We start from the raw sequence: 26,220 nt of genomic DNA, 5'->3' as shown, positions 1-26,220 counted from the left end.
AATAACAACAGAATGGCACAAGGGAGGATATTAGATACCGAAAAAAAAAACGATAAAAGCTCCCCATATTGGAGAGAAGTATGGGCAAGGAGAAAGACCACAAAAGGAGGAGCAAATAAGAAGACAGAGAAAAGTGAAGGGAGTAGATGGCAGAAAAAGAGAGCGGTTAGAAAAGATAATGCTAAGAGGCGGCGATCAGAAAGACGCTTTGTCAGCGCTCCCCAACCGATATACCTCACTATGCTTCTAGCTATACTTCGTTTCACTATAATACAGGAAGCAGACAAAGGCTGGAAGACAAGCGTAAAGTAAAAAAATGCAAGGTGACGGTGCACTTGCTGCGCTTCACTGGTTTCCCCGGCAATAGTATACGCACAGAGTGATGATGAAAGTCATTAGGTTGAGCTTTTGCCGCTGTCTGACCCCCGGGTAGCGTCGGTCGCACTCTCACCGAAAGAGACTCTCAAAAAAAAAAAAAAAAAATATATATATATATATATATATATATATATCTATCCTCCGCGCGACCGCGCATACGTAACCATTCAGCCACGTACGCGCTCGCGTACGTGGCCGAACGGTTACGTACGCGCGGTCGCGCGTACGTAATGGTTACGTACGTGGTTACGTATATATATATATATATATATATATATATTAGGCCGAATGTTCCAGAGACCCCCGCAAAAGGTGCTCCCCGTGGCAAGCCACAGTCAGTCTCGCCCCAGCGTTCGATCCTGCTGCTACGCCGCCATCGACGCCAGCGACGCTCTAGTGTTATCTTCTGTTTCCTTTTTGTTTATGGCCCAAGTTCGACTCATTAAACGTTTAGTTTGTTTCAGTTTTTGTCGCTTCATTATTGTCATTCGTGAATATATATATATATATATATAGAGAGAGAGAGAGAGAGAGAGATAAGTGCCTCAATAGGACACGTCTGTCCCCTTGTTCCCTTCCTCAAGCCTCTGTCACCGCTGATTCTCTCTTCCTATCGCCCTGTTGCGCTCTCGGGTTGTGCTGGAAAATGAATGGAGAAGATGATTCACCGACGCCTGGAACGGTACGTGGAGGGGCGAGCTACTCCTTTCAATATTAAGCATGTACGTGTTTCTTAAAGGAAGAAGCTGACCGCATAGGATGGTGAGGCGTACCGAGGCGCAACACAGGGAGTCATTCTGAGGCTCACGCTATTCAACATCGCCATTCTTCCACTTGGCCAATTCCTGCCAGAAAACGGTCACGCGTCCTTCTATAGGTACCAAATTTGTATATGGGCATCTGTGTCTAGTCGTGTACAAACAAAAGTAAAGCTTCGAGTCGCGTAAAGAAAATTCCACAGATACCTCGGTCTGAAAATCGTTGCCACTAAATCAACGGAAATTGCCCTTGACAAATATCCCGTTTGCATCTGTATGGACACGATTCTGTGTGTGAAACACTATGTCTGATAAAAAAAAAGGTTGAATATTTGTGTCTTCTTAATATCCAATGATGAAGAATTTTCTATCGTCTCAGTACCAAAATGCGATGACAAAAGCCCGTAATAAAAGTGCCACAACCGGTTTTGCCTTGCTAGCGGACGACTCAATAACTTCGCGGGTTCAGTGGTTCTTTCTGAGGGAGTGCGCGACTGCGTTGAATGAACTAGGTGATGATCGACGGAACTTATATTCTTGGGGTCTCACTTCCTGTGGGATGTCGGAAGGGAAGAGTGCCCGTACACAGCTTTGATCGACGTTCGAGGTGCACGAGCGCGCGAGCGCCTTCCCGTGGAGGTCGCTGTCGCAATATTTGAGAAGGTGAAAACACTGTGAAGCCGAATCACGTACGACGACGACGTGAAGTGTATCAAGGTCGAAGTGCAGGTCAGCACACGTCTCAAGAATTCCTTACAGCACAGTACTTCAGTGCGCATTTGCCTGATCAAACGAACTGCCCCCATTAAACACACACACACACACACACACACATACACGCACGCACGCACGCACGCACGCGCGCGTGTCAGTGTGCGTGCGCGTCTGTGTGTGCGTGCGTGTGTGTGCCCGTGTGTGTGTGTGTGTTTGTGTGTGTGCACGTGCGCGTGTGTTTTACGGGGATAGTTCGTTTGACCACACAAATGTCCACTGAAGAACTGTGTTGTAAGAAATTCTTGAAACGTGTGCTGGCCTGCACTTCCCCAGCTCCCTGACCACGCTTTGTTTAAAGCTTTATTAAAAAACTTTGTAAACTTCATAATGAATGGCATCGCATTTATACGGAGGCGTGAGCTGCCAGACTGCATCAGCAGGTGACACAGGGAGTCTCTCCGGCCGATTCTCATGTGTTATGTTTAACAGTTGAACACACTCTACATTCATTACTACGTTCCTTCTTAAAAAATTTATAAAGGCGGGACACTCCATCAAATTTCAGTGGATCTACAATCATTTTACCTGGAAACGAGACGGCAGAGGCGTGTGCTAGAGGCAGAGGCTCGTGCTAGATCCGCCCATCAATTGGACACAAATATTATAGCCCCACATTACCGGAATGACAAGCTGTGTGGCAACCTCCTGTACATCAATATGCTCCCCTGTATTCATGTTAGACCCAGGCATCATGTTTCACTTTCCACATGACTTGTCTCGACGTACGGAGGTAACTATATAATCATTCAGAATCGGCGTCGCCTGTACATAGACATATTTCAACCGAATCGGACGAGTAAGCACAGTTGTTCAAGCTGCGAAGATACGGACAATTCGGAAACGCCACAAAGAGAGTCCAAGGTCACGAAGCCCCCTTGTTGTTGTTGTCTTTTCTTTCAGGCACACGCCTGCACTTCTGCCAGTAGTATATGGTGCCTTGTTTCCTATGACCAGTGCAATGCGTGTGCTTTCTTGACACTGTAGACTAAGCTTTATTTCTACTGTTTTCACTCATCTCTTCTGTTTTCTCTTCATTTCTCCCTGCCACTTCTTCCCCTGTACAAAGTGCTCAACCAGAACGAACTTCCCAGGTCAACCTCTTTGTTTTTTATCTCTGTTTTTCTTCCTTTCTTCCCAAAACAGAACACAAACATTTGACGAATAGCACGTTTTAAGCTCGCCAAAACGCGCACGCACGTATACCTACGCTCACATATATAAACACGTCCACGTGCACACACTGGTATGCACACACCCACGTAGAAAAAAGTTCCTGTAGCAAAAGAACGAATATAGGATTTCTACGGAATGTAAAAGGGCTGACTGGGGGTGCTCTGTTGGGGGCAAAACTTCGTATCCTGCTGTAGGCTGAACTCTTGGCAAAGGTCCATGGGATTTTCATTCACTGTCCTTCGCGGTACAGACACAGGTTCAAAGACCTGAGAGATTGTACACGACAAGGTGTACTTGCCTTGATTCCGACGAAGTAACGTTCACTCGATGACTTGCGCTTCGAGCGGCTGCTAGAATTGCGGAAATAGCCGGTGATCTGGCAGGACACCTGCAGCAGAAAGATTTGGGCCTTCATTGTGGTCTTGTCTAGATGGACACACGACAAACCCTGTTCGCCCCCACCACTCCTCTTGAGCCTCGCATCCAAAAATCTGCTTATCTTGGGTTTCCGAGGAACGTGAACTGCTTGTGCACAAAGCGGATATTTGTTTCGAAAAATTCACGGAACTGCCAGACCCAATCAGAACGAGTCGTTAAGGGGAAGGTGAAACACTTTAGAAAAATGAGATAGAGGTTGATTCTAGCGTAGTTTTATCCCGTGAATCTGAATATCACGTTCGTTTTCCCCTAAGATGTAACAAAACGCGAAAAAAAAAAAAAAAAAAACTTCCAATCAGTTGTGACGTCATAAAAGGGTTTTTCGGCCGCCAAGCGCGTGTCGATCGAAGGCCGCGCGTGCAATTACAAGCTTGCCAGGTATATTCCTCCGCGCTGGTACCAGTCGTGACGTCTTTTTCAGCCCTCCTTTAATATAGCAAGTGTGCGCGTGCATAGCTTTGACAGGCGCTGAAGATGTACGAGAGCGGAGATTCCGAAAATATCTTTTGTGACGTCATACTCCGTAAAGAAGGGCCTTCAGCGGTTCTTTTGAAAATGATTTTCTGCACCCTCCATGGACCGAATTAAAAGTAATTTCGATATCCGAGATCCTGGAGGTCGAGTGAAGGTAATTTAAGTGTGTTTCCTCAAATACAAAGCCGCTTCAACTTCCCTATAACGCAAAAAGGAATCAATTGGAATTCAAATTTTCTATTCCGAGCTAAGCGGATTTGAGTATAGGATGCGGCAATATGAGCTGGTACAGTGACAATATAAGTTCGTACAGTAATAATGCAAAGCGGACACCCCAGATGCGTTAAGCTGTTAAAAAAAAAAAAAAAAAAAAGGAATGACCTGCCACGTTCTCTATCGTCACAATGTGGCAGCAGGTTACATGATCTAGCATTCTGGAGACCCCGAGCAGCATTTTGCCCCCTTTGGTTAGCACTCGGCTGCCTAAGCTCATATTGCCGCAGTCTGTACTTAAAACACACTGAATTAATAAACCAACATTTTTAAAACGCCTGGATAAGACACTACGTCCCACAAAAAAGTTTCACTTAAAGTAAAATAAAATATATACTGTATATATATATATTTATACTACAAGGTTTACGTCGCGAGACACATTTCAGCTTAGGAGCGATTCTAAAATTCGAAGGTTGACCCGAAAGAGAAATATGTTTCGAATTCGCTTTTACACTCTAAGAAATCCCTGCGCGTCTACTTACCCGCAAGACACTCAAAGAGCCAATCTCTGCGATCTAGGAAATCAGCTCAGCGAATGATGAGGCGGAACATCTGTTTAGACCTCAAAATGAAGTCTGCGTTGTGGCATTACGCAATGCAAAGCGTCACGCTTGCATTGCGTAATGCCACAGCGCAGACTTTATTTTTATTCCTAAACGGATATTCCGCCTCATCATTCCCTGAGCTGATTTCCTAGATCGCAATGATTGGCTCTTTGAGAGTTTTGCGAGTAAGTACAAGCGCAGGCTTTTTTTAGAGTGTACGGACACTAAACTCACAAAACTATTTTCAAGTGTTAAGATAGGACAGTAATGTCAGAAAATAAAACTTTCCTAAAAAGAAAATTAGTGCAATATGTACGTCGCCAGACATACTTTGAGTTAAAAGCGATTCCAAAATTGCTTTTATTTTCAACGTTCAAATGAGCTTGTGGCGTAAATATTGCGCTATTTGTTTTTCGCTAAAACTTTATTTTGTGACAAACGTGGTCTACCTAGACACTTAAAAGCATGGTGTTTAGGAGAATAGTGTTTTTTTTAAAGTAGTTAAATTATCCTGTAAACAGGAATTATGTTTTCTCGGAACTTCCTAATCATGTCGTTTCATTTCATTTACCAGGAAATTTCAACGAACTTTTCTGTTAAGGTCAAATATTTAGTGTTCTTTTTTTTTACTCAAGCAAGGATGTGGTGTTTCACCTCCTCTATGGTGTACAATCGAAAAATTTGGCAAGTGCTTTATTCGAAGTGGGAATCAAATATTGATCTAGACAGCCCCCAATGTTTCAAATACTTTTTTAAGGCATGGAGTGATTGTTAATGGATGCCCCTAGTCTCGGAACTTTGTCCGTTCGTCAATTAATAAACAATATGTTCTTCATAACCCGAAATAACTGTTTCATGTCTTCTGTACAAATTTGAGCAATCGCTCTTGAAGGATACTGAATTCCATGGTGCGACGAAGCTCGATTGGTCGTCGAAATATCTCTTTTAATGTTCGGCTCCGTTGAGGCGTGGTGACATTCTTTTTCTTTTCCAGCTCGATCTTCTTCTTCCTTTCCGTTTCTTCCAGCGTTCACGCGACACCGTCACATGCCGCCGCCTCAAAAAGGCGTTGACCCGACGCACACAACACGCAAAGAAACTGGTGTTATGAAGACACTTAAAGCACACACAAAACACGCGATAGTTGCAAGTGCTGTACACGTATAAAACAGCATTCAAGTCCACGCAAAACACAATCGTCCGAAGCGGTAATTGCAAGTCCTGTACACATATAATACAACATTCAAGTACAGACACGACACAATCGTCCCACGTGGTAACTGCAACTCCTGTACAAGTATAAAAGGGTCTTCTAGTGAACAGTTTTAGGAGAGTGAAAATTCTGCAACAGGCTCTAGATACGGTTTCAGTTTTTCTACATGCACGATGTCCCGCCCTGAACCATCACCGAACTCTATTTCATAATTCACCGGCGATAGCTTGGCCACAACTCGATGAGGCCCAGTGTACATTGTCCGTTTTTTAAGCCCCACAGGCGGGGCCCTCAACAGCACCAACTGGTCTCGTTCTAACGTTATGTCAGTTCGGTGTTCGTCAAATAGTCTCTTCCGCTTCTCCTGAGCCAACTTGATGTGTCGTGCGGCCAATCTACGCGCTTCGTTCAAGCGCTCACGCACGAGCACCGCGTATTCGGAGCTTGCTTGCAGTTCTTGCAGCTCTTTCCTGTTATAAGCCACATCCAAGGGGAAAACAGGGTCACGTCCATACAGAAGGAAAAAAGGAGAAGTACGAACTGTGTCCTGATATCCTGTGTTATAGCAGAACACTATATAGGGCAAAACATCAGCCCACTTCTCTCCAGATGAGGTGGTGATTCGCATCATCTGTTTGAGCGTTTTGTTGGCTCGTTCGACGAGGCCGTTGGCAGCTGGGTGATAAGCTGTAGTCGTTGCGTGACGTATACCACGGTACTTGAGGTAATCGGAAGTTGATCTGGCAGTCATCTGTGTGCCCCTGTCCGTAACTAGTACTGTGGGGCATCCGTGCTTGAGGATAATTCTCCTCTCGATGAACTTCTGCACCGTGGAAGCCTCAATGTTACGAACAGCTTTCGCCTCAACAAACTTGGTTAGGTAGTCTATGGCAACTATGACAAACTTGTACCTTCGTGAAGCCTGGAAGGGCCCAATTATGTCGAGTCCAACTGTATGAAATGGCACATCGACTTCAACTGGCTGCAGCAGTCCGTAAGGGCACGTCGTAGTCATCTTCATCCGTTGACAGAGGTCACAGCTTTTCACGAACCGTTGGACATCCAGATACTGTCGAGGCCAGAAATATTTACTGTGGATTTTCTCGTATGTGCGACGGATTCCCATGTGTGCTCCGAATCGACTTCCATGAAATTCGTGAAGTACTTCCGCTCGCTTCGTCGCCGGCAAGCATAAAACAAATCGTTCATGCGTTGGTCCTGCATCCCTTTTGTACAATACATCGTGAAAAAGCACGAATTGTTTACTTGCTCTCTTCTGCTGTTTCTTTGTACCAGCCTTTTTCTGCAGTATCTTTATGATTTTTGTACAGAACGGGTCCTCCTTCTGCTCGGAGGTTAAGTTGGGCTCTTTGACCTCAAACACATCGCAAGTGCGGGTCCTGCCAGTCTCTCCCGAGCCGTTGGTACTCGAAGGTTCCCCTGAGCAGAAGCGGCTTGGAATACGGGACAGACAATCGGGGGCAGTGTGACATGCGCCAGACTTGTACACAACTTCAAAGTCGAATTCTTGGAGCAGGAGAGACCACCTGAGCAGGCGTTGGTTTCCCTCCTTGTAACGAAGAACCCAGCAGAGCGCATGGTGATCTGTAACAACATGAAACTTTCTGCCCATTAGGTAGGGACGTAGCTGTTCCAGGGACCACTTAACTGCAAGGGCCTCAAGTTCAGTGGATGTGTAGTTCTCTTCAGCTCCGTGAAGAGAACGGCTGAGGTATACAACAGGCCTGTAATCCCCAGTTTCATCTTCCTGGAGGAGGATGGCGCCGAGGCCGGTTCTGGAAGCATCAGTGTGGACCTGGAGGCCGTATTTAGAGTCTTCTGAAAAGTGCTTCAAGACGGGAGGTCCACATAAGGCAGATTTCAGTTCATGGAAGGCGTGTTCTTGTGGAGCACCCCATGTGAAGGCTTTTTCTTTTTTCAGGAGCTTTCTCAAGGGGGCTGCGATGGCACTATGGTTCCAAATGAACTTTCGGAAATAGGACGTCAGTCCCAAGAACGATTGAACTTCAGCCGCAGTTCTAGGAACGGGGAATCGCGTTACGGCATCGACTTTCTCTGGATCAGGTGCAATACCTCTCTGGGATACAATATGTCCAAGGTAAGTCACTCTGGTGCAAAAAAAATGGCACTTCTGCGGTTTGAACTTGAGATTTGCGACCTCAAAACGCGCGAAAATATTTCCCAGTTGTCGAAGGTGATCTTGGAACGTTGTGCTATAAACAATGCAGTCGTCCATGTAGACCAGTGCGTTGCGATACTTTAGATCACCGATAATGGCATATACAGTTCGCTGACACGTTGCCGGTGCCCCTTTTAACCCGAACGGCATTCTCAGAAATTCATACAGCCCCCACTGCGTAACAAAAGCTGTCTTAGCGGTGTCGCCAGGTTCCACCTCTATTTGGTAGAATCCTGAAAGGAGGTCCAATGTTGAGAAATACTTGCTCCCACTCAATGCTGCCAGAGCATCATCGATTCGTGGTAGTGGATAGACAACGTTTTCAGTTACAGCATTTAGCTTCCTGTAGTCTACACACATCCTTGTTGACTTGTCCTTTTTTTGGACTAGAACCAGTGGTGATGCCCAGGAGCTTTTGGAGGGCTGGATAATTTTTGCATCCATTAGGTCTTTTATCATTGCCTTCACCAAATCTCTTTGAGCCGGTGAAATTCGCCTTGGGCATTGTGCAATCGGTTTTGCACCACCAGTAGAAATGGAATGTTTCTCTATCGTACAAGATCCCAGGTGTGCAGTGTCGGTTGCAAAACTAGAACGATATTTCATCAAGAGTTGTTTTACTGCCTCCAGCTCTTCGGAGTTCAGCGAAGCTCCCACGTTGAAGCTCAACTCATCAATTATTATCTGCTGCGTTTCGTTGCGGACTTTCGGCACATCTTCCTGGTTCTCAAGATCAGAAAAACTGGAACATCGCAGGACTGATTCCCATTCGATGGGAGACAAATCAACCGCTTCAACAGCTTCTACCTTTTCTGCTGATCCTAAAGATGCCCTCGCAGGTATTTTGGATGGCCTCAAGGAAAAGTTTGTAGCCAGCAGTTTGAAAGTCTTTGTCCCTGCATCGATGACTGTCGGTTGCAGTTCCAACAGGTACCGTTCAATAGCTGATTGAGAACCTGTTACGTACAAAATATCGCGACTTGTCTCGCCGTCTGGGACTTCCAAAACGACTTCGATGACTTTCCGGGAAAGAGGCGGTACTACTTGGGTGGTCGTTGCATAAACCTTGAGTGGTTTTTCGGCTTGGATCGAAAACGTGTTTGTACCCCAGTCGATAAATGCTTTTGAAGAGCGTAGAAAGTCATTTCCAAGTAAGACTAAGTCTTCCTTTAAATGTGGGACAACCACAAAAGTCTGTCGGAATGACCTTCCGTCCACCGTAATGTCGACACTCACTTCTCCATTATTTTCAAGTGGCAGCCCATTTGCTCCCACAAGTTTCAGGGAAGATTTTGAAGGTGTCATCTGAAGTCTCTGGCAAACAGCTTCATTCACAAGGCTTCTGGTGGAACCAGAATCCAAAACTGCACTGAGTTCAAGGGATCCCATAAAGACTGGGACCCGTTTGACGCCCACAGAAGATTCACAGCTAACGCGCTGCACTACTGGTGTCTCCCCGCAGGCCCCGAAGACACCAGGTCGGAGTTTTCCAGGTCAGTCGGAACGTTAGGCTCCGCTTGAAATGCGCGCTGCCATTCAAGAAATTCTTGCGTGAGAGGCTGGGGGCACCATGTAACAAAGTGGCCTTCCTGTTTGCAATTTAGGCAAAGCTTGAGTACTTTCCGACGGGATCCTTGAGCCTTGGTCTGGGCTGCATTGTTCTGGCGGCGGAATTCCCTTTGGTAGGTCAGGCTTGGTCGTGGTTTGTCATTCGCACTGCTCGCTGCATCGCATTCCTGACGTTTTTCCCCAGACTGCTGTTGCCGATCAAGTTTGACGAAACTGCACAGCTCATCGGCCCCTCCTTCGTGGAAGTTTGAAACTTTTAATGACTTCTCTTCGGGCTTCTTGGCTTTTCCGCTTGCCCGATCAAACTTCATAAAAGAGTCGAGCAAGTCATCAAGCGATGTGAAGCTTCTATCGAAATACATCCGCTTTGTCTTGTCGTTCAGCGATTCAAGAAGCAATTCGCACTTCTCGGCTTCGCTTCCTGTGAAGACACATTCTTCTATCAGTTGCAGCTTCTGAATAGCGTATTCCATGCACGTTTCTGTGGAGGTCTGTCTTCGAGCGAACATTGCTCTTTGATTTTCCACAGGGCTTTCTAAATTGTAGTGCCGCCGAAACGCGGACTTCACGTCATTCCAAGTGCTCATCTTCTTGGAGTTAAGCTCGAAGCGCATCCAAGCAAAATCTTTGGAAGGTAGCTTTGATATGAGCAGCGGCAGTGCGATATCTTCCGGCAGCCCGTAAATTTTTAGCCAAAATTCGACCTGATGGAACCAACCAATTACGTCAGTGGCGAGGAGGGGAGCTGCACTTACGGCCGCGGTGGATGGCTGTACTCGATGGTTGATGGTATCTCCCAGTCCTCTCCCCTGGCTTTGCTGGTTCGAGCCCTTGTCTCTGCTTTGAGATGTGCTGCATGAGTTTGGAACGCTCTCTTGTAGTTCGGTATCCAGCGACCGCTGCTGCCGTTTCTTTTTCTTGGATATTTTATTCGGTTGCCCTTGGTGCTTGGCGCCCTCGTCGCTGCTTTCAGAGTTACTTCTCGAGCTCGCGTGGGGACGGCGGTCATTATCAAATCGCCCATTGAGCTCTTCGCATCAACGAGAGGGCTTAACTACAACGTCAGCAACGATGGATGAAGACGGCGCAAAAAGCGGCAGTGACGCGTCGTTGCAAGCTAAAGTTGAGGCGGCAGTTGCACGGAGCGATTTCTTCGTCCCTCCTCGAAAGGATCTGCTGAAGTTCTTCGCTCCGTGCAACTGCCGCCTCAACTTTAGCTTGCAACGACGCGTCACTGCCGCTTTTTGCGCCGTCTTCATCCATCGTTGCTGACGTTGTAGTTAAGCCCTCTCGTTGATGCGAAGAGCTCAATGGGCGATTTGATAATGGCCGCCGTCCCCACATAAATTTACCTCATTACGGAGCCCCACGTTGGGCGCCAAGTGCGACGAAGCTCGATTGGTCGTCGAAATATCTCTTTTAATGTTCGGCTCCGTTGAGGCGTGGTGACATTCTTTTTCTTTTCCAGCTCGATCTTCTTCTTCCTTTCCGTTTCTTCCAGCGTTCACGCGACACCGTCACACATGAATCATAGAAATTAGTAGATAAAGGTCCCTGACAACTTTTCTTTTACCTCAAAAAAGGTACGATATTGCTGATTTGAGTGCTCTAAAAACTGCAATAAAGCGATGCAAAATTGTCTATACAACTAATTCCTCACAAGCAATCTCGTTAGTTGTTTCGTGTATCATGCATGTCTGTCACCAACCTCTGTGCCTAAGATGACGGAGGACACCAAGAGAGCGTCGCTGGGGTGATCCAATTCACGCAGGTCCTTGAGGAGGACGCGCTTGTACCTGGCGGGATGCTTGTACCACGACACGTTGTACAGCATTCCTGGCACCGCAGAAGCGGAGCACGTGAGCCACGACGCTCCTCCCCGTAAGCTCGGTCGGATGATGAGCCGAGGCAATGGTCTCGTTCCTAAAACGAAAGTAATCCAGGAAATCTGCTCAAAGGTTTTACGTTTAAAGTTAATGAGGTAAGTGAGGTGTCACCTGTTCTGCAAATGTATGGTCTCCAGAGGGTTTGGGATGAGAATGATACCTGGTGCCCCAAATGTCGCACGTCTCTTAATATAGCTATATGCATCCACGAAAACTTCGGCAGTAACGAAAACTTCTAAATACGATAGTATTTACAACCAAACCGTGAGTTTGTGTGCGTCTGTCCGTCGCGGCTAGATAGATAAATTTGGTGGGAAACCTTAACCGGTGTATGATAAACCAATTTAGGAAGAAGTGGCATTTTGGATATTGAGCTTGGTGAATGTTTTGGTATTTTGGGACAGCAAGCAAACAGCAGTGGTGTTTCACCTTGCAAAGGAACCGACTGTCCCAGAGACACACCAGAGATTTTCCAGAGAAGGAGTCTTGAGCTCTCTGCTTTTTGTAAGCTCACCGGTTCGCCATATTTATCTTTCATTTGCGCGAGAACAAGCAACCTGTTCCTGTCGCACAATTCACTAGGCTCAACAGGCATAGAAAAAAAAAAGATTTTTTCATACCTAAGTTTTTGCTTTCTTGACGATCTTTATAGCAGCATTATAAGAGAAAATACTTGCATTTTAAAGGTATTGTCTCACAGCTAGAAGCCATGAATCGACGATAGTAAACTATTATTTTTGGCGCATGTAGCGTTCGAGGCATGGCAACGTCACTAAAATACTCAGTTGGGGAACTCACCGTTGTAACTCGGACCGCTCGCGTCCACCGAGACCAAACTTGACGTGATAACTGCGCCGCCCTTTAGTGACTTGACAAAACATGAAGTTGATTTATATAGCTACTGCGAAATGGCACTGCGAGATGGCGCCACCGGCACTTGCGCGATTCGATCTTAACCAATACGTGCAGCCGTGTAGTTCCTGGAGTGCCCGCTGCGGGAGAAATGGCGGCGTTGCAATCGCCTGTAGTTCAGTTCCCGAGTGCTGATCGGAGCCACTTTTTCAAAGCAGGCTCTATGGCAGTTTCCCAGCTGAGTTGCTCTTATAACGTTTAAACATGGGAACCGGGGATCGCAGTCGCGGGATGCACGCGGGCCGCGACCCATAGAGTCCCGGGCCGCATCCGGCCCGCGGGCCACGTGTTTGAGACCCCTGGTCGAATCGGTTAAAGCGTCGCCTCGGATGCGAAGGTTGCGGGTTCGATCTCCGCTCCTGGCCCAATTTTTCGCCACCTCTCTTTCCCTTTCCCTTCCCCCAACTTCAATGCAAGGAATTCCACAATCACTCTCTCCCCTCTTTGTTCCCAATATTACCACGGCTGCACCTGTGTAATCTTACCTCACTCAAAAAATATATACATATACAGGGTGTGTTTTTTTTTTTTAGATTTACAGATTTGTTTAAAAAAAGCCATAAAAGTTAGACTTATGCCGTTTGTACAGGTGAGTTATACGGCCAGGGGGACATTATGTGGGTGGCCAACTTTTGCGGTAAGTCGACTGATTAACTAAAATTTGTTAATTAACTTTTTAATTAGTGAAAATATGCATATGGTTCCAATCAGAAACTTACCGAGCGTCATCGAAAACCACTAAATCAACTCTTTTTAGAAGGACTCGAAGCTTGTGGGAAAACTCGGGGGCGCGCCAAAGTTACCACTCGTGAAGCAGGTGCAAAGCTAGCAGTGGTGGAACGCGATGATAATCTAATCATCCGCGTTCCGCCACTATCCCGACGTCCTATTGAGCTTCCGAATGGATACCCACCAGTCAACTTTGGCGCTGCTCTCGTCTCAGCGGGAAGGGCGCAGAAGGCGAGGTTGCAACCGGTCAGGCCTCGGATATGGTAGATGAGGTAGGTGCCGCAGTTTCTGATTTTTGCCGGGCTCTTGAGAATGCAGCAGACGGCAGTTGACGTCGACGGGAAGATCCAGGCTGCGCATGCCTCGCCCACGACTTCCTGCCCCGCGGACGGCATTGGATCGTTCAGCCTGATCCAGACCGGAGCTTGCGTCCCGCACCGTGTCACCTGAAACAGGTGGGCCTTCGCAAACAGTTGGCCATAGAGGCTCGTTCCTTTTCGACCAGAGGGCGTTGTAGCGTCCGCAAGACGCGACCCCGAAAGAGGCACTGCAGCCCTTCCGTGATAGTCATCGACAAAATAAAAACGGCAGTGCGTCTTTTTTTTTTTTTTTAACGCCCGGCCTTTAGCACGCGCTCGCTGCCTCTCGTCGTGCTTTGGCTGTGTTCAAACTTCACGAGATGCCGGAGCGTTATCGAGGAAGCCTACGCTGGCGGCGGAACGTACCGTTCTGACCTTTTTAGAGAGCCTGTATTCCAGAGAGCTTCCAACTGCTCGATCGGGGTCGAATGGTTTATGGACCGCGTTTGCGATACGAGCTGCGACCAGGTGACGAACGTGTCCGTCGTCTGCGAGCGTCTCCGCCTTTCCACCTGCTTTCCTCCTCGCCACGCGCAGCGCGTGTGCACTTGTGACCAATTTGCGCGGGACGCGTCGGCCATTAAGTTGGAGACGCTCCCCGTGGTCTGAGATGGAACCTCTCTACAGTACTTTGTCAGCGCTTACGAAGTGAGAAACTGAGGAAGAGGAGGAGACGAGAGGGGACGTCAGAACGCCGAGCTCTGGTTGGAAGGATTAGTGGGTAGAGGTAAAGCTAGCTGCCTTTGTCTTTCCTGCACTCGTCGAACGCGTTTGTATGCAATAGCCAAACGCCGGACGCCTGAGTTCCGCGTTCTAACGTGTTCGATGAGTGCAGTGAAGCTTTAGTCTACTATTCCCTAATCATTCGAACCACAGCACGGTTTTCTGATGTCCCCTCTTGCCTCCTCCCCTCCCTTAGTTTCTCGGCCCATGACTTCCTCGAGCGACAACCATCTGATGCTGACATCAAGTGTCGTCCTAGCGTCCCATCATGCATCACATACGAGCGAATACACGCCTCTGTAAGCGTCTGTCGGCGTCTGTCCACGCGCACTAAAAAAACGCTTAAAAAAAAAAAAAAAAAAAAAACTTTGAGATTAGCTTTGAGAACAGTGCAACTCGCGCCCGAAGGTTGGCAGGGAGTTGTACAGTGCAAAACAGTAAAACAATTTCCTTTCAAGCTTTTTTTTTTTTCTTGTTGATTTATTGTGCTAATTTGGGTTCATATTGTTTTGTCGAATTCGCGGAAACATGTTTCGTGGACAACGCTTCGTCGGCATACGTTTCATGGACGCACTTTTTGTTGACACTGTCATGTTTCATTGACAATAGACTTTTTTTACTAACTAGATTGGGTCGATGGCTTCGCTGGAAGTATATGCTGGAACTCCACTCTAAGAAATGCCTGCGCGTCTACTTACCCGCAAAACACTCAAAGAGCCAATCTCTGCGATCTACAAAATCAGCTCAGCGAATGATGAGGCGGAACGTCTGTTTAGGCCTCAAAATTAAGTCTGCGCTGTGGCATTACGCAATGCAAGCATGACACTTTGCGTTGCGTAATGCCACAGCGTAGACTTCATTTTTAGGTCTAAACGGATGTTCCTCCTCATCATTCGCCGAGCTCATTTCGTAGATCGCAGAAATTGGCTTTTTAAGTGTTTTGCAAGTAAGCAGACGTGCATGCATTTCTTATAGTGTATAGCGGAGCCGCGCAGGTGGCTCGGAGAGAGCAAAAACAAATTCTTGAACCCTGATTCTAGAGGCTTCTAAACCGACTGCACTGCGCGCGACCACCCTTCGCGAAAAAGTGGAATTATAATCTCAGGCCCGAGTTTGGTACCAAGCCTTGTTGGAACCGCCAAAGGTTCGGCAAGTTAGGCTATAACATCAGGGTGTCGGCGGCCGAGGCGATGTATACACAGAAAAATGCTATCGACAAAACGTCGCAAGACGTGTCGGTGGAACGAACGCGGCCACCTTTTGATGGAACGAACTGTTTTTGAAACGTCGCTGTGTCGACGAAATGATATGTCAATAAAACGTCGTTCAACAAACCGATAGCCGCATCAACCCCTATACTCCGTCTCAGCGTGTACGATGGACTAAAACCCATTGCTATAGGCCGCCAGGTCCAATCACGAGCCGGTTGGAAACCACGTGGTATATTTGCTCGGTCGTACGTATCAGTGCGCCAAGAAGCGTCATGCGGAGGCGATGTTTTCGTCTGCTTCTCGATCCCTCGCGGCTGCTCTGTTTGCTTGCTACCACAGAAGACTACTGAAGGGATTAAATACCGCCTGGAAACGATGTGGCAAAGAGAACCCCGGATCAGAACCAGTGGCCTTTAAAAAATGAAGATAAGTCGGACCAAGTGTTCAACGCGGGAGCGTATGTACGCACCACGTGCGGAAGGGGGATATCCGGGTGCGTACACAAAGATTGGATTGGATTGTTATGGCTAAGGCGAAACGCAGCGTTGACTGCGCGCCCTCAAAGTTCTCCAAACAGTTGACATGTTTACAAAATATGGCCTTGAATGTTTACGAAACTAAATACCATCTACCTTTACTGCACCAATATTAAATAGTGCGCCATCACAACAGAGAACCACATTTGCGTAAGATTAGCGCTCTTCGTACTCTGCGTATCGGAATTTCTCTAGAGCACTCTTTTGCAATGTGGATAGAAGCTTTTCTGAGGAAGTGCTCCGCCCGCCGAACTTCGGGCCCTAGTGCATCGTAGGGTGAGACGGAATATAGTTGGAAAAAAAAAAAAAAGAAAGTGAATGCTATGCTGGCTAAGTATACTCCCATAAATGCAAATATTTATCACTTCAAATTAAAAAAAAACAAAAAAACGCGCGGTCAATTTGTATATATATATATATATATATATATATATATATATATATATATATATATTTCTTAACTGCATTATGGCAAACATGGTAGCGGTCGCTTTGCTGACTCTTGGTATAATACGTGTGAAATAAGAACAAACTACGAATGAGGGTTAATACAGCTGAGCAGACCATTTTAGGCTGTAATGAACTTAAGTGAACATGCAGTTAGCGGCCACCGGTCACGCTGCCATGATTTGGGTTCTTCGATTGATTACCAAATGTACGATTTCGATTAATCAGTGGCTTCTCCTCTTTGGAATAGCGGATTGAATGCTACTGAGCCCTTCCGGTAAAGTCATCCATAAATTATGTGAAAAAGTGAAAGTAATGAATGCAAACCCAGTGCTATACTTTGTCTCATCCTACGATGGACTAAAGGCCAAAACCACGGGCCGCCAGGTCCAATCACGTTCCGCGCTATACTATGACACGCTTAACATTGATTAGGGGTGGACGAATAATGCTCGAATCCAAAAGCGGTGCATCATTTCTATAGCTTCGACGCTGCAAAGAGCATATATGTCGTGGCTTTCTTTGCGATGTAAAATTGTTGAGTCACTCAGTGCTCTTCGATTCGAACCACTGTCCACCCGTACCCTTATCAGTGATCCGAAACGCGGGCACCGATACGTGCATCGAAGCGAAATACCGCACAATTTCTGAGTGTCTCGTGATTGGATCTGGCGGTCCGTAGCTTTTGCCTTTAGTCCATCGTAGGGTGAGACGAAGTATACCAAGATGGTGTTTTTAAAGCCCCTGTTTTCAGCGACGCCGGGATCGTTAAGACATCGTAATTTCGTTACATCTTAATCACAGTTCAAAACACCTTCGAATAAGTAAAAAATATATGGCTTCCTTGTACGTCGCTATCATTCTTCAATACTTGCCTCGACTAAATTCATTTCAGAAGGCATGGAAACTGGCAGTCGTCAGGAAATACAAAGATGCATGTGTTACACATTCTAAAAAAAAAACATTAAACGTACATTTGGACAAAAGGTGGGCACAATTGCATTCGAGCCGTTGACCTGAAATCTGTACCAGCCGGGCATCAGATATCTGTCGCACAGCCAGTCTTTGGTGCTTGCTGACGTGTATTCAGGATGTCTCCGAAAGTCATCGATTATTGCGTACTGACTTGGGGCACAGGGGTCACCTGAAAAAGACAGATTACAGAGTCTAATATGGGGAGTGCATGAGAACATGAAACGGAAGGAAGCGCGAGCAAAATCGCACAATTCCCCAGGAGTGGTAGTGTCAAGAAACTGGGTTATCTCACATAAGATCAAACAGAGGTTGGCTGGTCGACATTTTTAATTCACTCTATATTTCCGCATGTAATCGCTGTTAGCGCGCAGCCAACGTGGGAGATGTTGACCTCCGTTTCGTGAACAATATCCTAAAACAAGGTCCCCGATCTGTGCTTACGCGACTTGTTAGCTAAGCAACATTTTTAGACGATAATATCAAATGCAACTAAACGTATGCATCGATACTGTGTGTCTAAAATTCTTCAAGCACGGTGTCATAAAATTAGTTGTATTATATCATCAAATTTGACCTATGCAGCAGTACGACAAATGTAAAGTTGAACAGATCCTAAACTACAATGTTTTTTTTCTTTTTTTTAGGTCTAGAATTTATAGTTTCGAAGTAGTAGCAATTTTGTTTATTCCAGACAAGATTTAGGCACATGGCTTTAAAATATAAAAACTTAAAAGTTACAACCGGTAAGCGGCAACCCGATCTTATTTCAAATCACCGTTCTGTAAAGCATACATTTTTAAGCTGTACTAAAATTATTATATCTCCTCGACTGCTACTCTCAATGTAATAATTATATATTTAGCTATGAATGACCTCATTTCAATATTAATTGAATACAAAACCTGTATTAATTTTATAAAATCTTGAATTCAGAATGGCAAATTTAAAAAGGAGGCTCCGTAGAAGGGCTATGCTTTCTCCCTCAATTACGATACGCAACATGTTTCTCGTGGAAATGAAGAACCATATAGAATTGAAGAACAAGAACTGCAAATGTATAAATGCATATTCGATGTTAATTATGCGTTTCCGTGCCAATATCTTGGCAACTGCATTAAACAAATGCTTGATATTTATATCGTTTTATAACTGCTTGTAAGGAAAATAACCTATCTAAATTTCACGCACATTATACAAAATATTTAGTAAGATACAAGTCTGGATATTTTCCTAGACAATCAAATGAAATTAAAATTTTAACCAGTCTCCCTATTTTTGATATCTGACCTGATATCACTGACCCTGGTTTAATTATTCATGACAAAAGCACGGAGATATGACGTACGAAGAAGAAAAACCCGTTTTAAGCCATGATGGGCCTTTAACAGCGAAGCTGTATATGACTCGTTGGTCAGGTTTTTTCGTCTTCGTCGACAGAACAGTAGTCGACAGATAAAGCAGTCGACAGAAAACCCAAGTGGTTTTGAAACTTTTTTCAATAAGAAAACCACTAAACAACTGTCAAAACAACGTGTTAGACGATAAGCTGGTAGCGCTCCCCGCAAGCGTTTCTCGGTAAAGAATGCGGCTGCATAAGCTGCCGCGGCAACAGCAGCGTACAAAGTCTTTCATACCGTCTTTGCGAGCCTGTTGAGCTTGCTTATGTCACCAGAGCTAGAAAGCATAAATGCTACACGGACAACAAAGTTGGAGATTTAATGAGGGACTTCGGCTGTACAACACTACATCTTGGAGGAGGCAGGTTGGTTTCCAAGAATACTCGAAACATTTTAACACATCACGCACTCCTTCGTTCTTTTGGCGTTCACCTGGAGAATCGGTGGTGAAAAGTTTCATCTGCATTTCAAGCAGTGTGTCACGCTCATGCGGCGTAGGCGTTTTAATTTTTCGTACTTGTTTCCTTAGAGGCGCTTTTTCTCTTTGTGATCCTGACGGCCGCGTCCTTGTGTACTCCTTTTTTGTGGGTCATGCTAAGTTTCGGGTAGTAAGTGTTTATGCGCTTGCGCGTTCTTCGGCATCTAACCGTTTTTTTTTTTTTTTTTTTAGTAGTCTTTTTTAATATGTTGCCAACAACGGTTCCTTTTTCCTTTGCGGGGACTTCAATTGTGTAGAAGATTCTGTTCGAGATGTTCGTGGCCCTGGACGCGGACGTCCCACTTCGAATGCCCGTGAGCTTGTACGAATACGTACGCTCCACAATTTGCGAGATGGCTGCCTCGAGTTGAATGGAACGGCGTACGTGTCCACGTGGTCGAGAGGCTCTTCGTCGAGCCGTCTAGATCGGGTATATGTTCCTTCTTGCCTAGCTACTCATATTGAAACCTGCACGGTGCTTTCTTTTCCGATAGCCGCTGGCTACATTTCGGACCATTGCCCGGTGTCCGTTGTTTTCGACGCCTCCAGTTTTTTGCAACCGCGAGGCGACACATGGCGAATGGACGTCTCCCTTCTGCGAGATGACATAGCCCTTTCGAGCCTGCGACGATCTATAGGGGTGTCACTGACGGTCGTTCCCCTATCTCACACCCGGTGGGAGGGGATCAAGGCTGACTGCCGTTTCCTTGCAACAGCAGCGGGGAAAATGGTTCGACGCAGGACGACCGAGGCCCTCAACGAGGTTGTCAACCGCATCCGCGCACTGCAGCGTGGAGGCGCGCGCACACACCTGATGTCGGAATACCTGGCTGTCCTCCGTAATCGACACCAGCGCCTTTTACGCCTGTCCTCCCGAATGGTTGTCGAGCAGCGACTACAAGACCGGCCTGTGGATGACCCAGAGATACTCCGGTGCCTCTGCGCAGTGCCAACTGGTGGAGTCGGACCGCCTTTCATTCATAATGTGCAGCTCGCGGACGGGAGCTTTTTCGACGATCCACCCGACATAAACACGGTTTTCAGAGATTTCTTTTCACAACTTTTTTGTTCGGATCACCTTGCATCCGAAAATTTTGCTGAAAAAGTTCACCTGTTTTGTGGCGTCGTTCCTGCTTGCCCCGAGTTCTTGGACTCGTCTCTCGTGCGTCCCACCGACCGCGATGAATTTTTCGAGATATTTCGTGCTATGAAGACTGGGTCTGCCCCAGGGCCGGACGGCTTGCCAACCAAATTTTACGTTTCTTTTTGGGAGATATTCGGGGTCCCTCTTGTCCAGCTGGTCAACGGAATTCTGGAAACCGGCGCCGTTCCGCCATCATTCAAACGTGGTCGCGTGGTGATCGTCCCTAAGGAACGTGGCTTACCGTCGGACCCTTCGGTGTGGCGGCCCATAACGCTTTTGAATACAGACTACAAGTTGGTGACTGATTATAATGCAATTAAATGCAAAGGTGCAAGCGAGCTGGACAAGAATGACGAAAGTAATCCCTGGAGAAGGGGAACAAGAGGGACAAAGGACAAACAGAAATCTCCAAACACAGCTAAGTAATCCCTTCTCCAGGGATTACTTTCGTCATTCTTGTCCAGTTCGCTTGCACCTTTGCATTGAATTGCATTATAATCATAACCTTAAATTGCAAGCTTCACCCTTGTTGGTGTTAGACTGGTGGCGGCTGATAAAACCCGTTTGCTCTACTGATGTCTAACCCCTGGTTAGCTCAATTGGTAGAGCGCTCCACCTGTAATGGAGAGGTCCCGGGTTCGATACCCGGACCAGGCGGATTTTTTCGGTCGCACACCAGTCACCTAGCTGTGTTTGGAGATTTCTGTTTGTCCTTTGTCCCTCTTGTTCCCCTTCTCCACGGATTACTCTCGTCAAGTTGGTGACGTCGCCGCTGGTCTCCCGTCTGCGCCACATTTTCCCCCATGTCGTAGGCCCAACAGACATGTTCCGTACCCGGCAGGACATCTTCTCGTCCCTGTCTCTCACGCGCGATCTTTTTTTGTACGCCAATTTTACACACTTGTCAGAGTGCTTCGTCTCCCTCGATCAGGCCAATGCCTTCGATCGAGTCGAGCAGTGTTTTTTGTTTGAAGTTTTAAAAGTTTTTGAGTTTCCTGACACCTTCATATCCCTGCTCCGATCCCTGTACAGTTGGCTGACAAGCCATCTCCAAATAAATATGCGGATCCTTGCTCCCTTTTCCGTGACAAGGGGAGTGCGGCAGGGTTGCCCCCTGTCTCCTCTGCTTTATGTCCTAAGTCTGGATCCCCTCCTCCAACGCCTTGCGTCTTGCTCCTGCATACGCGGCTTTCCGTTATTTGGCCGCGTTAATGTCGGAGTTAGCGCGTACACCGACGATGTCAGTTTGTTTTTGCGTGACTCGCAGAAATTTGAGTCCGCTGCACAGCTTTTTTCAAAGTACGGTTTCCTTTTGGGAGCGCGTTTAAACACCTCCAAAAGCCAAGCTCTTCGTTTCGGAAGCTCCCCTCCTTCCTTACATGTAGACATCCAAATTGTAGCCGTGGTTCGTGTCCTAGGTGTGTTTTTGACTGTTGTAGAGTGTCGCCACGCCTTTGGGAGACTATAAACTCCGCGCTCGAGCGCCAAGTTGCCGTGGCGGAAACGTTTGCGTTGTCGCTTTGTGACAGAGCGTATCTTGTGAGAGCAGTTTTTTGCGGTCAACTTTTCGATGCGGCCCACGTCGGCCTCCCTCCACAGCGGTGTTGCCGGCGTGTAACGACCTGCCTTTTTAGGTTTTACTGAAGCCAGGGCACGGTGCTAGTGACCAGAGCTGTCCTCTGTCTCTCGACGTCACTCGGAGGAAGGGGAATGCCTTGTATCGACACCATGTCGCGAGTACTCTCGCTTCGCACCATCTTGGGGGTGCTTGACGACGATACCGCAGCTTCGCTGTCCAATAACCTTCATAGCGTAAATTGGAGTCTTAGTTTTTTAAAGGGTTGGTGTATTTAAAATAGAAAAAACCTGTCGACGGCGACCTTTTTAAATATTTTCTAATGGAGTATCCAAGTAGATCGTCGATCAAATGTTCCCTTTTAGCACGCAACATCAACTGTGTCTAAGCACTAAGCTGTACATTTCTCAGAAACATTAAACTGGTCTTCTCACAGAGATAACGTTATTTCAAGTGCCCATAAAACTCTTGGTTTCCCCCCCCCCCCCCCCCCTCGCTAGAGCCTCGCTTCCCCTTCACCAAGACTATGCATACTCTCCATTCTGCCCCGACGCTACGTTGGACGGACGGCGACCATCAGGAAAGCGCTAGGTCTGGCCTCCCTATTGAAAAAACCAGCTTAAGCTGGTCCCAGCTTCAAGCTGGGTTATTGCCCCAGCATGCCCAGCTTGGCATGCTGGTCATGCTGGTTGATCTGGTCATACTGGTCATGATGGTTGATCTGGTCCCAGCTTCAAGCTGGGTTATTGCCCCAGCATGCCCTGTTTGGCATGCTGGTCATGCTGTTAAACTGGTCATGCTGGTGAACTTCCCAACCAGTTTAACCTGTTTAAATTAATACACAGAATAAAAAAGCCAAGCTCGTCAGAAAAGCCAACTCGGCATCCAATTTATTATTTTCGTACTTGCGGCAGCCTCACATGAACTCAAATGCTACACATCCTCGGCGCTGACACAGTACTAACCGACGCACAGATTCTCGGTGCAAATTGTCTACAATGTTAATAAAACCAGATTGCTTATCTCTCAACACGAAAAAAATACTAGACACAGGCCAAAAACAGGCAATAGCAGACGAAAATACTACACGGACGAGAGAAGCGAACCTGGGTCCCGCCAGCGATGGGGGCGAAGCGGCAACTTGCGTGGTCGGCAGAGGCGAGGAAATCCGTGTGGCTAGCTTGGATGGCATTGGCGATACTCCTCGGCACCGCCGTCATTCTTGGGCACACACACGTTCGAAGACACGAAGCGACGCCGCAGTCGGGACGTCTGACATCTTCCCGCACTGAACGGACTGCCGCTCGCTGTCTTCTCAAAACCCGCTTCGCTTGCACCGTCGTTCAACTAGTCTCCAAACAACGCGCACACAGCCGTCCCTTCGATCTGCCCTCTGCCCAAGCTATCCAAACGCGTCTTCGATTCTCCGTTTCTACCACTCTCTCTCTCTCTCTCTCTTTTCTCGCACACAAAGGTAGCTTGCAGCGCGCCTGACGCGCCCGGTGGTCTACCAAAAACGAGAGGACAAAGAACAGGACGTGGCCTCGTTCCAGCAGCCGACCTTGTCGCGCGCGCTCCCAGCAATGCCAGTTCGGCTATCTCTAGCCGACCTTGGCGTGCGCGCTCCCAGCATGACCAGCTTGACCACCACGATTATTATTTCGACCAGATTCACCAGCTTGTCTCCCAGCATGACCAGCTCGTCTCCCAGCTTGACCACATTGGCTCCATGGAAAACCAGTTTGACCAGTTAAGACCAGACTGGCTCCCAGCTACACCAGATTGAATCTAAAACCAGATTCGAGTGAGACCATGCTGGTTTTTACTTAGACCAGACTGACCAGCTTAAATTCCAGCTTGCCCAGCTTAAACCAGCTTGATTGCCAGCTAAACCAGTTTAATTACCACATTGACCAGTTTGACCACCTTGATTACCAGCTTGACCACCTTAATTACCAGCTTGACCAGTTTGATTTTCATGCTGGTTTTTCCAATAGGGCTATGATTAGGGTTCCTTGTTTTCGGATAAATCCCCCAAACTCCGGAAAACACTTGCCAGTAATATTTTCGTAAATTAGAATTTATCCGAAAAACTCCGAATCCAAAGGTCACGATGGCAAAATAAAAAGCAATACAAAGCAAAAATATTGTTTTACGCATAACTTTTATGGCAGCACAAGGTCGGTGGTCCTCAGTAGTGGCCACTTCGAATTTCTTTGAAGTCTCGGACAGTTGACAAAAGGGTTTACTTTTTATCTCGTCAAGGTTCGTTCACAACAACACTTTATTGTACTTCTGGGTCACAACAAAAGCCACTGTTCTGGTTTCCAGTTTGGAGCATATAACTTCTGCTTTTTAGATAGAGAAGGGGCGGTTTTTTTAACAGTGAAACCTATTCATTCATTCATTTACTCATTTTCTGTGCAAATGACCAGATTAACGCCTTGATAATGATGCACACGAGATTGATCACAGGTTAGTTACAAACGCCCCAAAAGTTGGATTAAAACATCAATATCTGAGATTATACATGTGCTGAATGCGGGTCATGGGACTGGTTGGGATGAGTTGATTGACATGGAAAGTCGGAGAAATCCACCGAAATGTTATCGGAAAATGAATATTAATAGCTTATGTGATATCGGGACAATCAATTAATCTATGAATAAATTTATACAGCAAAACTAGATCTCGCGAACGTCGTCTATAACTCAAAGTAGGACAATTGCATCGTTCCAAGAGTCACGCATAAGAATAGTAAACAGTACGGCCAATTTAACGATCATTGAAAATTCGAAAGAAACGCTTTTCAACATTTTCTATCATTTCTTAACTCGTAAAACTAATACAATTCTAGACAGCAGAGAGCAACTCAAACTTGGACCGGATTAACGAGAGGTATAATCGTAAAATGCCTGTTGACGTGGAGCACTAACGCGTAATTCTAAAGATTACACCCAGCTTACGGAAGGAGTCATTTATAAGGTTATTAACATGCACAGTAAAAGATATCGAAGAGTCAATGTATCCACCAAGATCACGTGTGCACTTGACTCTTCGCAACGGGACATTGCCGATCTAGTAACAGAAGTTGATTTTTTCTACCTTTCTAGACAGAGACATAACAGTTTTAGAAATATTGGGCATCAACATGTTCTGACGACATCAATCACACACTCTTTTAACATCGTCCAGAAGATCTTCGCAGTCATCCAAGGATAAGATCTGCCTAAACTCCTTGATATCATCTGCATATTGTAAGATGATTGAATTATGAACACTTGAGGTAAAATCATTCATAAAAACGTTGAAAAATATCGGCCCAAGTATGAACTCCTGTAGCACACCCGAAAGAGAAACATAGGGCTGGGAGATATGTCAAAAGACACGTACAAAATTGTGTCTATTGGACGGATAATCAAGAAACTATTAACAAACCTAGGTACTCCTGCTGTAGGATCCTAGTTTGTGTATAAAGAGCGAATGATCAACCAAGTCGAAAGCCTTTGAAAGGTCAAAATATGCACCGTTTACCTGGCCACGCTGACAGACAGTAGGCGAAACAAAATTTAAAAATGACACTAAATTGGTGTCAAGGAAGTTGTTGAAATAAACGTATAGCTGAGTTTGAGACCTGCCTGTTTTTTCTGATACTTCTGCTCTTCAAAAAAAACCCCAGTCTCAGGGTAAATGACGAAATGGTTGACTTCCACCAGCTAGCCTGTACTTTGACTCTTTTCTCACTAAATTGGTCTTTACAGACCTTCCACACACAAAGTGAATGGCTAATCTTAAGCATTAAAACGTTTGAAGTGTGATCGAATAAAACAATAGCGTAGACTTTGTGGCCGCCCTGGCTATTCCCCAGCCCAGTTGCCCGACTGCGGGGCGCAGGTGACGAACCTTCCCGCGTGGCGGCAGAATTAAGTCGGCCACGCGCACATCGTGTGCGCCACCTTGATAAGGCGGATCAGAGGGGGCGCGCAGGCAGTCGCTGGCTGGACCCAAGTGCCGCCGGTGCTTGTTGGTTTTTGTTAGCATTCTTCACC

The 26,220-nt window shown here is 46.4% G+C and overlaps 1 protein-coding gene across 1 annotated transcript in view; it reads right to left on the bottom strand.

Annotated features, from left to right (window-relative positions):
* LOC8050709 (von Willebrand factor D and EGF domain-containing protein) overlaps positions 1–13,771 on the bottom strand; it is a 148,979-nt gene extending 135,208 nt beyond the window's left edge. Inside the window, exons 1-3 of the mRNA XM_040220802.2 lie at positions 13,510–13,771; positions 11,507–11,721; positions 3,382–3,471 (exon numbers count right to left, since the gene is read on the bottom strand). Of these exons, the coding sequence (XP_040076736.1) occupies positions 3,382–3,471; positions 11,507–11,721; positions 13,510–13,720 (516 nt within the window). The 5' untranslated portion in view covers positions 13,721–13,771. The remainder of the gene's footprint in view (positions 1–3,381; positions 3,472–11,506; positions 11,722–13,509) is intronic.
* Positions 13,772–26,220: the final 12,449 nt, after the last annotated feature.

This window comes from Ixodes scapularis, unplaced genomic scaffold, assembly GCF_016920785.2.
Source record: "Ixodes scapularis isolate PalLabHiFi unplaced genomic scaffold, ASM1692078v2 PGA_scaffold9__187_contigs__length_104089568, whole genome shotgun sequence".
NCBI lineage: Eukaryota > Metazoa > Arthropoda > Arachnida > Ixodida > Ixodidae > Ixodes > Ixodes scapularis.
The sequence above is the reverse complement of the archived record's forward strand: the minus strand, read 5'-3'. Positions and strand labels throughout refer to the sequence as shown.